This window comes from Nicotiana attenuata, unplaced genomic scaffold (genome assembly GCF_001879085.1).
Source record: "Nicotiana attenuata strain UT unplaced genomic scaffold, NIATTr2, whole genome shotgun sequence".
Lineage (NCBI taxonomy): Eukaryota > Viridiplantae > Streptophyta > Magnoliopsida > Solanales > Solanaceae > Nicotiana > Nicotiana attenuata.
In genome coordinates this window covers 73,070-89,610 of record NW_017671840.1, presented here as the reverse complement: position 1 = coordinate 89,610, position 16,541 = coordinate 73,070, and the positions used below count along the sequence as shown (strand labels likewise).

Here is a 16,541-nt window from a genome sequence, read left to right as displayed (position 1 = left end):
ATATAACTTTGTTCTCATAAGCAATTGTTTAGCTATTAAGTGGATACACTCAATATATCATTTTGTTAAACCAACTGTGATGTATCCAACTATCAAGATGAACTATCTTGAATAAAAAATCTGGAAATTATGCTCTAAATCAAATTATTGAGCAAGTTACCTCGCAAACACCATGTTACGAGTTAATAATAATCGCACATGTAACATCTCAAAGATGCATCTTATGTGGTATACATGGCAGGTGAATGAGCACATATTCACCTTTGATATTTTCAGCATTCATGGGATTGAATCCCAATTTTAATTGGTCTATTAATTAATGAGAACAAACAACATAAGAGAATTCGTAAAGAACTTTCTAGTTCTTTAATATTTACCCATATGAATTCTCTTTTATTTTTGCACATCATGCTCAAATTAACATGGCTAAATCAATTATGCCAACTGGATAAATTATCAATATCGATAAACTTCAAGTTTACACCATGACGTGTGCAATTATCAATAAACTTCAAGTTTATTATGATATGAGTTTTTATATCAATAAACTTCTACTTTATTGTGGCATTCTTTTATTTATGTAGTACAAACTGGAGAATAAAGCGGGTAGCTTTTCACATACATATTTTCCCGCTATAAGTTGTAGTAATAGAAGATATTAAATCTTTCCTTTATTTATAGTCTCAATAAAATCAACCGCTTTCGCGTATACTTTGGAAACTGAATAAGTTTCTTTGAGACTTACTACAACACAATACCTTATTGGTAATCAATTGTGTTTCTCCAAAATAGTATAATTGGCTCTTGCAGAGTTCTCAATTAATTTTGTAATACCACATGATATTCATCAACATCCATATGGTCATATATCTCTTTCAAGGAGATAGTTATACCATCATGGTCATGGTCAAAATTATATACAAAATCTATTTCTTACATCACTGTTGTCCTTTAATAATCACATTGCCAAAATATTTTGGCGTACAATAGGTACGTGAACAGTGATCATTCATGCCATAATAATGATACTATTTTCTTATTTCATCTCAAACCTCTCTGGAGGTGAGTGTGGTATATTCACTACCACTAGCACGTTCATATTCTTCCAAGAATGAATATATATTCATAAATCAGATGTTATCACATTCACATCATGAATGGGCCATAATCATCTATATGTGCTTTACAAAATCTCATGTCAAATCGATGACAAATATTACTTTCACAGAGTGAAGGATTATTTTGAGAATCCTTATTATTCTCATTACCACAATGAGATGATTATAATTTCGTCTATTGTTACGTCCACAGTCATTGATACCTTCATGGTAATAATTTTTTCTTCTTTCAGACGTATCATATATTGCTATCACATTCTCTTAAGGGAATGAGAATGAAACAAATTCAATTGGACGAGTTTCCACTTCTTTGCCCACAATCATACATGAATTTGATCATGGTAAGACAGAGAAATTTTACCACTTCGAGTGGTTATAATTTCTTACAAACTCCTAGAGTTATAATCAAACTTTATTGTCTTTGCTTATATATAAAATCAAATTATAGAATTTCAAGAATTTAAAAGAGAAAAATAAAGTAAAATACCTACCTTAAATCTAAAATTTAATCATGAAGGAATTTTATGGAACAATTGACAATCATTATGCTCAATCAGAAAGCTTCTACTCAATTGGTTAGAGTCGCGTGCTGATAACGTGTTATGAAACAATAAAAGAAGAAAAAGAGTACTTCAGAGAAAAGTAGGGAGATAGAATTCTTATTGATTTTGGGATCAATTACAATGGAATAGAACCCCTCTATTTATAGGGAAAGAGTGACTTAGTCACTAAGTAAAATCCCTAAAATCTCTCTAAAATATAGACATTCACCTTAAATAGAATTATATTTATAACAAACATGGTATTGTTTCAGGTTGGTACTTTTAATTTTTATTTTCATCCTTTAAATTATCATCCTTTAGTAATTGGAGGTCATTTTGTATCTTTTGAAAAATACAATTTATGACTATTAGGATTTTATCCTAGTTTTCTTTTCATATTTGGATTTATCTTTTCTTGAAGGAAGGAAAGTTATTTACAATAATTGATTGTACTTTTCCTAAAAAAAATATATACTCACCCCGTTCACTTTTACTTGTCCACTATCGATTTTGCACACCCCTTAAAAAATAATAAATAAATTGCATGATTTACCATGATAACCATAATAATTGGTGTATAGTCTTAATGGATTTGAAAAATAATTTAGAATGAGTAATTAATGCTAAGGGCAAAATAGGAAAGATAAATTATTTTTCTCTTGATATGCGAAAGTAGACAAGTAAAAGTGAAAATCTATTTTTAGAATAGTGGACAAGTAAAAGTGAACGGAGAGAGTATATCTCTTCCATATTTGACAGATCCCTTTCTTGTAGAAAATTATTATTGACCTATATAAATTGAGGATCCCTCCTTCATACTGATATGCACAACACAACAACATCCGCAATGTAGTCATTAAGAGAGTCTTGTTAGGGGAAAAACCATTCTCTCATAAGTTTTTCTCCTTCTATATTTAGTAGATTAATGTAGGTCAACTGATCAAACCATATTGTCACGATCCAATTTCCTCTCCGTTGGGTTTTGTGACGGCACCTAGTCTTAAGGACTAGGTAAGCCTAATATTTACAGAAGAACAACAATAATAAATAACATTTTAAAGTTTTTCTGGAATGAATCCTTTATACAATGAGCATATTCCCAAAACCCGGTAATGCAAGTCATAAGCTCTACAGAGTTAGCTACCACTTCTATATAAACTGTTTGGAAAGGAGTGAAAACAGTTGAATACAAGTAAGAAGGTGACTCCGAAGCCTGCGAACGCAGCAACATGTTTACCTTGAGTCTCCTCAGCAATGGTCCACACAGCTACTAACGATCGATACCTGGATCTGCACAACAAAAATATGCATAAGAGTAACATGAGCACACCACAGCGGTGCCCAGTAAGTATCAAGACTAACCTCGGTGGAGTAGTGACGAGGAACAGTCAAGACACCTACCGGTCTAATAAACTGTACAAATATAAGCATAGGAACAACGGAACATGATGTATACATGTAAAGACTACACACTATGGCTAACAATACAACAATCACAGTAAGGGAAGAAAAACAGCAAGTAATAGCGGAAATACCATAATAATGACATAGAAGAGCGAGCGAAATCACAAACCCAAAACCTAAATCACAAATACAGTAAAGGTAAGCAATAACTCAGAACCGACAGTGTTCACATCAAGTCTTAGCCAACAAACTCCACAAAATATCAAACCTCAGACAACTTACAGCTCACGGGTCCCAATACCTGAACCCTAAGACTTGGCATCATGTGCCCCCATCACAACTCACGCTGATAACTCACTTACTAACTAGAGCTACTCTCACATATATGACAAGTAGACGAGGGTGTACATCTATACTCAGCAATATTAGGAGAACTTCATATCCAATGGGAGTGTTCAACTACGCGTATGCTTGTGCAAGTTCTTTAACATAGTTCCTACCAACTAATAAGCATAAGGAAAATAATGGACGGCACGTAAGATGTTTTCTCACAAATTTCACGAAATAAAACTCACACAGGTAAACATACCACAACACAATACAAACAACAAGAATGCCCCCGGGCCATCACAAATCACCACAATCAATCCCTGACATAGCCCACCTTGTCTCAGAACGTGTGCAAATAATAACATAATAAGTCCCCGCCTTGTTTTGCCACACGTGCATCATAATGTTCCCACCTTGACTCGCCACATGCGCAACCCACATATAAGCATATATATATACATATCCCGCCTTGTCACGCCGTATGTGCAATATGTCAATAGTAGCAACAGCACGGCAAAAACCTCGTGCAACCCTACAACAATAACCGCACAGCAGATACTTCGTGCATCATAATATCAACAACCGCACGACAGAAACCTCGTGTGCCACCACAACAAGTACCACAGCAACAATGACAATATATACAAGAACACGACAAGTAAATCAACTCGAGAACTTTCGATCACAAGGAGACGGTAAAACTAACTCACAAGGAATAACCACAATAGAGAATACTAAGCGTAATAAGAACAACTCAACAAGGGAGAAAATAATGTGAAGCAACGATCCCACAATATGTAGTTCAACAACAAGGAAGCTAACACGAATCAAATAATTCCAAATAAGGAAATGTCAACTAAATATAGGATACTAAACTTTTTTTAAGGCTGGGCAAATTACGAAGAATATACAACAATTTCAATTAAGGATGAGCAGCGAGAAGACAATCATAACCTCAATTAAGACTAAACAATTACAAGAGAGATAATAATGGTTTCCAATAAAGACAAGCAGTTATGAAAGATAGCATGACAATAGAAGAGGTAAAAATCTTCAATTAAGCAAAATAAGAGTCAAATAGGCAATAAGAATGAATCATAAAGCAATTAATTACAATTAAAGCATGTAGAGGTGAAACTAGTAAATGGAAGCTCAATCATATCAAGAACAACTACATACTCAGTGAATACATGGACCTAAGAACTCTAAAAGGCCAAATTTTCACAAATAAGTACGAACACGCACTCGTCACCTCGCGTACACGGACTACAATCAACATAGAAGACTCAATTCCCAAGGGGAAGTCTCCCACACGAGGTTAGGCAAGATACCTACCTCAATCCGACCAATTCAATATTCAATTTAGCTTTCCTTTACCAATTCATCAACGCTCGACTCATTCTAGCCAAAAATGACTTGAATACATCAAATAATGCAAGAGAAAACAATTTCAATTAACAAAACTATGATTCTTATATAACTTGCAAAAAGTCAACAAAAGTCAACTCCCCGAGCCCGCACCTCGGAACCCGACAAATTTACAAAAACTGAATACCCATTCCGATTGAGTTCACCCATACGAAAATTATCTAATTCCGACACCATTTGGTCCCTCAAATCATCATTTTACATTTTTGAAAGACTTCACAATTTTTTCCCCAAATTTTCCTTTAGATTCTCATGAATTTGATGTTAAATCTAAGATATAATCACAATATATAGTTGGAAATTGATTAGAGACACTTACCCAATGATTTGGTATGAAAATATTCTCTCAAAATCGCCCACTCTCGGAGTTAGAGTTCAAAGAATATGAAAAATATGCAAAAAACCCGAGTTACACAGCTGAAAACAAGGTGCAGATCTCGCATTTGCGATCCAGGGTTCGCAATTGCGAACCCTCGCAAAAGCGAAGAAAGCCTTCACAATTGCGAACAAGGAAGGGCTGGAAAAGGTCGCATTTGCGACAAAAAGTTCGCAATTGCGAACTGGGCATCACAATTGCGATGGATATGTTCGCAATTGCGATCATACCAGAAGCAGCAGTTTTTCCCGATACAAAAATGAGCATAACTTCCTCATACGATGTCCAAATTCGATGATTCTTTTTGATATGGCACTGTAATTACGATACGGATCTAATGATTCAACAAAAATTGAATTTGGAGCTCATTTGCTTAATGTGATACCCATTATTCCCAAAGAAACGACGTTGAAACATCAAATAAGAGCGCAATACAACCCGAAACACACACGAGGCCCCCGGGACCTCAACCAAAAGTACGGACAAGTCATATACCACTATCCAAACCTATAACAATCTTCAAAACACCTAAAACAACGTCAAATAACAAAATAACATCGGATTCAAGCCTAAGATTTTTCAAAAACTTTTGAATTCCGCTTTTGATCAAAAAGTCTATCAAACGTCGTCCGAATGACCAGAAATTTTGCACACACATCACATATGACACAACGGACCTACTGCAACTTTCGGAATTCCATTCTGACCCCGATAGCAAAATTTTCACTATCGACCGGAAAACGCCAAAATTCCAATTTCGCTAATTCAAGCCTAAATCTACCACGGACCTCCAAATCACATTTCGATCGCGCTCCCAAGTCCCAAATAACCTCACAAAGCTATAGGAATCATAAAAACCAAATTCCGAGATCGTTTACCCACAAGTCAACTTCCGGTTGACTTTTCCAACTACAAGGCCAACTTAAGAGACTAAGTGTCTCAAAACCTTTCCAAAATCATTCCGAATTCGAACCGGGCAACCCGATACCATATAACACAGATGAACAAAGCATAAAAAAGCAGAAAAGGAGAAAACGGAGCGGTAATTCATGAAACGACAGGCTGAGTCGTTACACATATTAAAATATTAAGTATGTCTCTTTTAATATACTTTTTCGTGTCGTTTGATTTATCCTCGCCAACGTTTACTATGTTTGCTTCCGCATGACACCTTGTTATTTTCGATCCCAACAATGACTAGTCGTATGACCCATTTATTTTTTATCTATTTTAAATGTTAAACTCAACATATCAGTAAAAAAACTCAGAATATCCACCTTTGTAAGCATTGATCACAATAATTTAGTAAAGTTATTTTCGTGTAACCTATAGGTCACGTGTTTAAGCTGTGGAAGTAGCCACTAATGTTTGTTTAATCAAAAAATAGAAATTTCGATCAAAGCCTATTTTTTGAAGTACTAGGGCTACTGATAATCAAGAAAATCAATATTTGCATAATAAGAAAGGAAATTAGAATATGAAATAGCAAAGTAATCAATAGAAAGCAAAAGAAAGTAACTATATTCCAATAATAATCAGAACGTGTCCATACAAATGACATTTCTTTCCCTTATATAGTGATCTCCAAGTACAACGTCTTTTCCCTTTTATGGCCGAGTCATTATGAGCATTAATGACATTAATGAAACGTTATAATTGGTAATCGTAACTGTTTCGTGAAGATTTTGTAACGTTTGTAATCATCCATGCTCATTAATTGAAGACCAATGAATCTGCCCTTTTTACTGTCTTGGTTCATACCACCAGTGCCTCTTCAAATCGCTAAAGAGACTCAAGCAACCGTTTCTTCTCATCTCGTGGGTGTTTTGCTCGTATATATTAAGACTCACGTCTTTTTTAATGATCTTCTCCAGCTATCGCTTTTCTAGTGATTCACGTGTCTTGCCATGTCAGCCGCATAATTAATTCCACGTGTAATATTCATTTTCTCCAATACAATGTTTGCATTAGAATAAGCTATCTACGTCACATCCCTTGGGTGCCGTCCTTCAACAGACCTTGCTTGAACATGGAATGATTTGTGCGTCGGACTGTTTTTCTTTTTTTATTACTAAAAGAATAGTCTAGATGAAGAAATTCACACAAAAAATAGTAGTAGAAAATATCTCAGTTTAATTAAGCAAAAATCAAATACAAATCAGACCAATTAAAAATTTGAAATCAATGTCAAACTAAAGGGAGAAATTTAAAAATAGCCAGATTTACAACTGGTCGTTCAAAAATAGCCCAGTTTCAAAAGTAATCGAAATTTAGCCACTTTTCATGTAAAGATAAATCTGAGCAAAAACACTGTTCAAAACCCGGAAAATACGCCAGTATATTATGTTGTAGTTCCAGCATAAGTATACTTGAACTCCAGCATATTATACTGGAGTTCCAGGATAAGTATGCTGGAACTCCAGCATAATATGATGGAGTTCCAGCATAAGTACACTAGAACTCCAGCATAATATACTGGAGTTCCAGCAAGTATACCGGTCCAGCATAATATACTGGAGTTTGGAGCACCGGTGCTCCAGTCTCCGGTATATTATACTGGAGTCAGCAAAGTATACCGGTCCAGCATAATATGCTGGAGTTCATACACAGGTGCACCGAACTCCAGTATATTATGCTGGACCGGTCTCTGTTGCAACAAAATAATGGCTATTTTTCATTGACTTGGTAAACGCTGGCTATTTTTGAATGACCAGTCCGAAAACTGGCTATACCGTGCTATTTTGACCAAACTAAATCAGAACGAATCGGGGCTCCGGTTGCAAAAGAGGCAGGTGAGACGTGGCAGCAAGAGAGGAGAAGCGGGAGTCCATGTCGCACTTAAAAATTACCAAGAAAAACTGCTTAAGTCCATAAAACCAGCCCCTCACTGTATACAAATTAATAAGCCATGAATGAATTAAACCCTCCACCATTCCCACAACATAAGTCTGTCTTTCCATCGTTTTCTCCATATATAGTATAGTATAGACTATAGAGTGAAGCAAGTGAAGATAAAAAGGCAGAAATGACGGAAACTCCAAAGCAAGAAAGCACCATTGATTTCAGTTAGCAAGAAATCAGAGCTTTTTCAACACCTGGCTTTCCTCCCTCTTCTCCATCCGTCACATTCTTTGTCCATTATAAACCCCCCCCCCCCCTCCCTTTTTTCTACCGTTCACACTTAACAAAGACAAAGTGACAACTCCTCACCCACTTAATTTTTATTATGAATCCGTTTGAAGTAAACCTCCTTCATTAAATTTTGGAAATATTCCCAAGTCCCAACTTCCCTTGCCCCCACAGTACCCCTTTGGCTCATTACATTACACTCTCTTTCTTTTTATCTTTTACTCGACGAGAGGGAAAAAAAAACAAATTATTAAAGGTTCTCTCCTGAATGAGGATTGCACAAATGTCAATCGCATCAGTGCCATTTGGTAGCAAAACGCCAGACCCACTAATCTCAGCCAGTTTGGTGATAATAATGACACAATCCTCCCACCCACTCACCGAAAACTCCCCCAATTTTCAATATCACAAAAAGAGAGGAAAAAGAGCTTTTTACAGAATTAAGCATTGGTGGTGGAGTAGAAGGAGTTGATCGATAATGGCGATGACCGAGGCGTATGGAGTGATGGCAGATGGAAATGCAGCACTTGTTGCCAATACTCCTACGTCTATGAATGGTGTTTTTGAGGCTGCAACTCCTACTGATATTTTGAATGGTCAGCCTTATCAGACCACCAAAAGAAGTCGCAGCCAGAGGCGTAGGCGTTCTTCTATCAACTTTGGCTCTCTCCTGGATTTCCCATCCTTCCTCTCCCACGTGCCACCACCTCCTCCTATGCCTGTCGCACGTGTATGCTTTCTCTCCCACCTTTTTTACTTACTCTCTTACTAATCACTTTTCTTCCTTTATTAGCACTCCGTAATTTTTATCATCTCAACTAAATTACACTTTTCTTTTATTGCCATTTTAATTTTATGTTTTGCCATTTTAATTTTATGTTTTGCCCAAACAAAAACAAAAAAAATTCCTATGTTGGTGGGTGAAATATCTGTTAATGGAAAAATCATACCCCTTCTTTGACGCTATTTTAATTTGGAGTTGTTACACTGTGATCTCCCCTGCTGCTGCTGCTACTACATCTTTCACTTCCATTTATTCCTCTCTTTAATTTATATTCTTTTGGATTAATTCTCGAGATTTCCTTTTTTTTTTTGGTTGCTCATCCGGTATCCGGTACCCACATTGGGGCCCGATTAAATCCGGATTCGCGCCAGCAAGTCCCACATTGGCGTAAAAAGCTCCCTAACAAAGACGACTCTATATCCAGGGACCCGAACCCGAGACCGCCGGTTAAAAATGAAGGAGTAATTAATTCTCGAGATTTCGTTTATATGTTCTTGTTGGAGTGGTAGGAGATCAATTCGACTATCTGGTTGGCTTCTACTCAGTATTTTTCTTAATTTGGGGGATTTTTCTTAATTTGGGGGATACTCTGCTCTAATTTTTGTTGCTTTTAGTTGGACAGACTAATTAAACTAGTACTAATTCTGCATTGGCGAAGTGTACCACTGATTTCTACTTTAGTAAGTAGAAATAGCGGGTGCTAATGTTGTTTGAGTTTGACACACTTTATTTGCGTTTGACTTTAAGAGATCCATTCCCTCTTTTAGCTGCTTCTCCCCATTAGTGTGACAAACTTATAGTATAGCTAAATTATATATAATGGACACCTCCTAGACATGTCAAATGGGCCGGGTCCAACCCAACTACATGGCAATTGGGTGGGCCTGGACCAGCCCAATCCCCATATTGTATTTAATCTCGTAGCTACAATCCCTCACAAAGAATTTCTCTAGTAATATCATCAACTCCTTCACCCTATGGGTATGCCTACCATACAAATTACAACTTCCAAATATTTTTGGATTATCTTTCTGTTGATTAATCATCAAAAGGACATTCTTTTTTATTCCTACTATCCTTAACTGGAGTGAAGAAAAGAGCAATGTCTTTACCACATCCCTGCTCTACCTTGTCTTTGCCTACCTTTTGTTCATGCTGCATTCAGTGCTGCAATTTTCAGTGCTGCTTAGGGGGATTACATATTTGTATTGTAGGTTCTGTTTATTTTGGATTTTAACCTAAGAAAGAGTTCCCTGTGAAAATCGAGATTGAAAATTTGAGGGTCCAATATCCGGGACGACCTTATGCCGTGGCGTTTGCAACAGTTGGAAGAGGACCGAAGAAGCTAAAATAGGTCCTTAATTTGAAGTATGTGGCACCTTTGCCTATAATGGTCAATTATGTAAGATCAAGTCACAATGGTGTCTTTGCCTATAATGGCACTTATGTAAGATCAAGCTAACTTGAGATAATTCGAGATATATTAATGAAACAGAATCCATGGTATGAAATTAAGTATCTAAAGCAATAAGATATATATTTAGTTATAGATTTCCTTTATCCGGAGAAGAATTTTTTTTAAATCATTCAATGCAACTATGCAAGGTTAGAGTGATAGTGAATCAAGCCTTCCAGAGTGATGGAGTATATGGAAATTATACCTTCTTTAAATGATTAATTACGTAATAATACACTAAAAACTTGCCTAGTTGTCTAGATGCTTGACTAGACGACACATCATTGAATGATATACGGCAAGATTAGGAAGATGATGGTCAACTAAGCCTTGGAAACATTAAAGGAAAAGTGATTTTTCATAATAAAACAACTATCATCAACCAACTTGCTCAATGAGAAGACGAAGCATTAAGTAATGCTCTAAATAAGCGTTTTTTCGTGGTCAAAATGCTCTAACTAAGCATTCAATTTAAAGGTGAAAACCACAAAGATTAAAGGTATTCCCAAATGAGCAAAAGTCTATAATTGCAAACAAGCACGGATTTATAGCTTAACATGATAATAGCCAATTGATATCTCCGCAATATTGAAGCACATGAAGAGAATGGATTTTCGTTTCAAGAATATCATCTTCTTGCTTGACTAGAATATGAAGCATTAAATAAAGTGCCAAATTCCAATGGCTAATGAAAAATGATACGGCTATCCGCCAATCAACTGCATTAGTTGTTGTTCAAGTTTTCTTTCCCTATGAGCAATACTCTATTAAGATCAATGGATCTTATCTCCCATCATCAAAGCAAGACTCCAATTCATATTTGCTAGATCGGGAATGTTGAAGTACGTGGAAAGAACATTTTCATTTCATGAAGATGAATAGATAAAGCATAAATGATGCATCGGCACTAGAGGTTGATAAGAAGATGAACAAAGCAAGCTAGTTCTTTCTACTACCAGCATGATTTAAGAAGAAATGTTTTACTGAGCTCCCAAATAAATTGTCGATCTTGTCTCAACGTGGAGATCAAAGGACACACTTATCGTTCACCTCTAGTTTGATATGTTTCCTTCCAGTTATATGATCAACATGATCAGTCGGTTAGACAACAGAGCCATTGGCCGAATTACAATTTCAACATAGGAAAGGAAGAGTCAGCATTCAGGTGAGCCAACCAATGGTGTAGTATATATTGAGTTGTTTAAGCTGCCAATTAAATAGTAATTTGGTAATATAGCGCAAAAGGAAAGCCCACTATGGTCCTCTAACTCGTGAGAATTGAGTACCTAAGTAAAAACTAGTCAACATAGCCTACCAACTACATCGTGTCTTGAATTTCTTCTCACAAAGATCTTAAAGTTACAAAGATGCCTAGCATATATTATTTGATGTCTTTTGGTTGAAAGATCGTGTCATTTTTGGAGTTTGAGGTTCATAAAAAGTGTGATAAATGCGCCAAAATGACAATGATAATTATTACTCCTCCATCCCAATTTATGTGATAGTATTAGACTCGGTGCGGAGAGAAAGAAAGACTTTTGGAACTTGTGGTGTAAAACAAGCCATAGATATTTGTGTGTTTATAAATCTTCTCATTAAGATAAAATAAAGAGTTTAAAGTCAAATTATATTTAAATATAGAAATATGTCATTCTTTTTGGGATAGACTAAAAAGGAAATACCATCACATAAATTGCGATGGAGGAAGTATTTATAACAACAGCAACATACCAGTATTATCCCACACTCTGGGGAGGATAGTGTGTTCGCAGACCTTACCCCTACCTTGTGATCCTTTTTTTTTCCGTATAGAAGTAGACATCGGGTTGGCGTGACTGGTGAGCAAATTATATTAGAAAAAGTCTTCATCAAATGAGGAAGATCTTTTTATGCCATATAAGGATGAGGATACTAGATAACCCTTGCAAGAAGGCATAATTATGTACACAACCTAATCTCCTTGTTATATCAAACATCGCACATATAACAATAAGTCCATCGCAAACCCGGCCCTTTTGTGTAAATTGTATTGCTAGATGTAGCTATATAGCAACAAATACACCTCAATCCCAGCCCGGTTGGGGTTGGGTGTATGATTCTTCTATATTATTCTACTCTTATATATGTCCAATTCTTTCCAATACTTAATACTTTTCTTTTTAGAAAAAAATAGGAGTTCTTTAGAACTAAAGATTTTTCTATATCTCATACTTATCCTTACACTAACATAAAAACTTCTAATAAAACTAGAAAGTACAAGAATAGTGTTGTTTCAACTATCCAATCATCTCCTATAGATAACTCAGTAAAATTATGGTGGAATCCTAATAATATATATATCGAAATAAACTACTTGTGTTGGGGCTTGTTAAATTCTATCAATGGTTATATATTGGGTGGTGCGAAAAATATTGATAACTATGGTTTAGATATAATGCCAAAAGTAGTCGGCTTGAGCCTTGTTGCACTTCACTAGTCGTAAGCCTTGTTCCATTATCATTCAACCCTTGAACAACACGACTGAAATCATCTAATGTCTAAGATCTATTTGAAAAAGTGCAAAGAAATAATTATCCTTTATTGCATTTTTGGGAAAATCTTAAGCTGTCAACCAGCCAAATTAGAATCTAAAATATAATGAGAGGCTATAAGAACTTTGTTTTAGAAATAGCTCAAAGACTTTATAGTTCTGTCTCTACATGCTACAAGCCAAACTGTAAGTCACAAGTAGCATCTTGTTGCCCACCTAAACGATATGTGTGTGGTGGATGTGTGACGTTTGTGCACCTATTCCAGTGAAAGAAGAGCAAGTGATATGCTTTCGTACCAATCATGGCTTCACTTGTTCCTGATGGAACTGGGTTTATGGTCATTTGCACTGCGTTCCTGAGCCGAGGGTCTATTGGAAACAACCTCTCTATCCTCACAAGGTAGGGGTAAGGTCTGGTTACACTCTACCCTCCCAGACCCCACGGTGTGGGATAATACTAGGCATGTTGTTGTTGTTGTTGCACTGCGTGCATAAACTTAGTTGCTAAGTTAATCAGGAAACTAACTTCTGAGGGATATTGTCTACCAATCAAGAGAGGCCTCCAACTACTTTGCAACCTAACTGAGTCATATCTTGAATTGCAACTAAGAATTTTATTTTCTTTTGACAAGAATTTCTTACTATGATGATCGCTCAAGTGAAAAGGATCTCTTAAATGGCCCATCCAGCTTATGATCTTCCTAAAATTGTGTGAGTGAGATAGCCTTGGAAGGCAGAAATTTCATGCACCTGTTGTCACATCCTCTGGAAGAAGGTAACGAATTGGGACATAGTGGGAAAAACATGAAATAATAGCTTATGCGATTCCACATATAGCGAACTACCAGATACAGGGTGATCCAATATTTGGAGTGTTACATGGACTATGGTATAAGTACTTGATATGAGTATCTTAAAATCTGTTTTATATGTGGGCACTTCATAAAAGACAATGAAGCTCAAACTTTGATCATTCTGTTGAAGCTAACTAATTGCAGTGAGTTCTAAAATGTTTGATGCTTATTTTTTTGAAAAGGAATGTTTAATGCTTATTTATATATAGCAATGTAGTTCATTAGATTCATCCCCTCTTTTTCTGGTTAACATACATTTTCCTTGTCATCCTCTGTACCATTTCTTAAAAGAAACTGGCATTTTGTCTTGCGATCACGATTCAGCTAAATTTGGCTCTGGATACTAGTAAGTCCTGTAACGGCTTGTTTATGCTTCAGGCACTTGAACCAACAGGGTTCAGATTTCTCTTTGACAAGCAGCTTCAGAACAGTGATGTTAGCTCCCTGAGGAGAATTGTCGTGCCCAAGGTTTGGACTTTTTATAGCATCATTGTAAATGCATTAAGAACACTTATCTCTTGTACTTACTTTTTTTGTTTTGAGTACACATTGAAGTGAATTAATGTCGCAATCATTTAAGATTTCCAAACTAATGATTTAGCAGTTGTCCAATATTGTGTATCCCATGGTTATTCAGACAGTCTGCGGCTGATTAACTTTTATGTCATGATTTCAGAAAGCAGCTGAGCGATATCTTCCAACTCTTGAGATCAAGGAAGGGTTTCCCATAACCATGGATGACATGGATGGCATCCATGTCTGGAGTTTCAGATACAGGTCTGAGGTTTTTTTTTTTTTTTTCAAATTTACTTGAGGGAGCGATATTTCTAAGCCAGTGAAGCATTATAGATTTAAGAGTCCGGGCGAGGATGTGAAGACCAGCATATTAGATAAACGCAATTAAACTATTTGATGCTGGTCATCCTTGAGCTAGATGACAATCTTAATACCTGGCATTATAGTGATATTTTGCTAGTGCCTTAACAAATTGGTTGATTAAGTCAACATTTAAGAAAGGGGGAAGGGTTAAGAATAACATAGAAAATACAGTTGCTTGTGCTATGTTCTGACATAGTTCGCCCACGCAGTTTATGAATCGTTACAACAGTCTTTCTCTTGAATGTTATGCTTTTCTTATAGGTACTGGCCAAATAACAGCAGTCGGATGTATGTGCTTGAAAATACTGGTGAGATCTCGAGAGCCCTTTCTCTCCAAGTTTATTTACTTCTGTTCTGTTTCTTAAAGGGCTAAAACTAAAAGCAGATTAATGTTGTTGGATTTGAAACTTGATGGTCAGGTGATTTTGTCCAAACACATGGATTACGCCAAGGAGACTACTTTGCTCTCCATTACAATGATCAGAAGCAGATCTATGTAAGCTTGCTAAATTAATTCTTATGTTGGTGTAGTTACTTCAAAGGTTATAAATGTATGTCAGTTGTCAAAAGCTATGGTTTGTTGTGACCTATATATGTGGTCTGTTCGTATATAGGGCATCGAAGCTAGGAAAGCTGGAGATGGAGCAGTATTTCGTGGTTATGAAGCGGAGGACATGATTTTAACTGATTATGCACAGACGGCAGATGATGGGAATGGGGTGCTTATAAATGAACCAGAGTTGGATATGTCCAGCTTTTACTTCCCTGCAATGGATAATGAGATGGGCATGTCCTTCATTTATGATACCAGCTTCTGGAACGAGCCTGCCTTCGATTTTGTAGGGGGTCCTATGACCTATTACTCAACTAATGTGTTCCCAATGCCAAGCTTTGGATCCATTGAAGACAGCTTCTCTGTTGATGATTTCTATTAAGGTCTGCACGCGCATAGCGGAATAGGGGGATACATACTATTAATCCCATGCAGCCTTGTAATCTAATCCATACTCCTACCGGTAACTTTGAAGTATAAAGCTGATACTCCAGTTACCAGCACAAGGAATTGTACTAGTAAGTTAAGGTTTCTGTTTTTTGTTTTTTTGTAAGGGGCTGAGACTTCTGGGGGTGTTTTGTACTTTTTTTGGCTGGCTTCTCTTGTCAAGTTTGGATCAAAAACTCTTTACCACCGTAAATGCAATAAACTGGAGACCTAAGAAATGGAAAAATATGAAATAAAAAGGTTCATAGTTCGGGCTTATAATCTTGTCATCAAGCTTTGTTTGATTTGCCATGTTTAGAAACCGTGCTCTATGCTCTACTCTTAGCATAATCCCTACTAAAATGTTTGTGTTGTCTAATGAATATTCTAAAGGAAAAGCAGAGGTGTTTAGCAATTATTTCGTTACTCCGGCTTGTAGATTTTGTCACTTCAGCTTTTCTTAGTCTAAGAGAAGAGTTTTTCATAGTTTCCCCTCATTTTGTTCTGTTTGGCTCAAGCTAAGAATGAGGTGACCTCGCCATCTTTTAATCTTGAAAAAAATCAGAGAAGTGTAGTGGTAACCTGACCCTTCACCCACAGGTTACCAACATACATAGGGGGCACTCAATTTGGTCTCTTAGAAGGCACTCAATTTGATCTCCTGCATTTACGGATCCATATATCAACTGCAGCACAAAACTCACAAACAGAGATGGCGTGGGTATGGGGTGC

At 36.4% G+C, this 16,541-nt stretch overlaps 1 protein-coding gene across 1 annotated transcript; it reads left to right on the top strand.

The window, feature by feature from the left end:
• The first annotated feature begins 8,692 nt into the window (after positions 1 to 8,692).
• Positions 8,693 to 16,123, top strand: LOC109210497 (B3 domain-containing transcription factor FUS3-like). Its single transcript, XM_019373920.1, has 6 exons — positions 8,693 to 9,057; positions 14,330 to 14,419; positions 14,628 to 14,728; positions 15,092 to 15,138; positions 15,250 to 15,326; positions 15,445 to 16,123. Exons 1-6 carry the CDS (start codon positions 8,806 to 8,808, stop codon positions 15,763 to 15,765), a joined length of 888 nt encoding a protein of 295 aa, XP_019229465.1. The 5' UTR covers positions 8,693 to 8,805; the 3' UTR covers positions 15,766 to 16,123.
• The last annotated feature ends 418 nt before the right edge of the window (positions 16,124 to 16,541 follow it).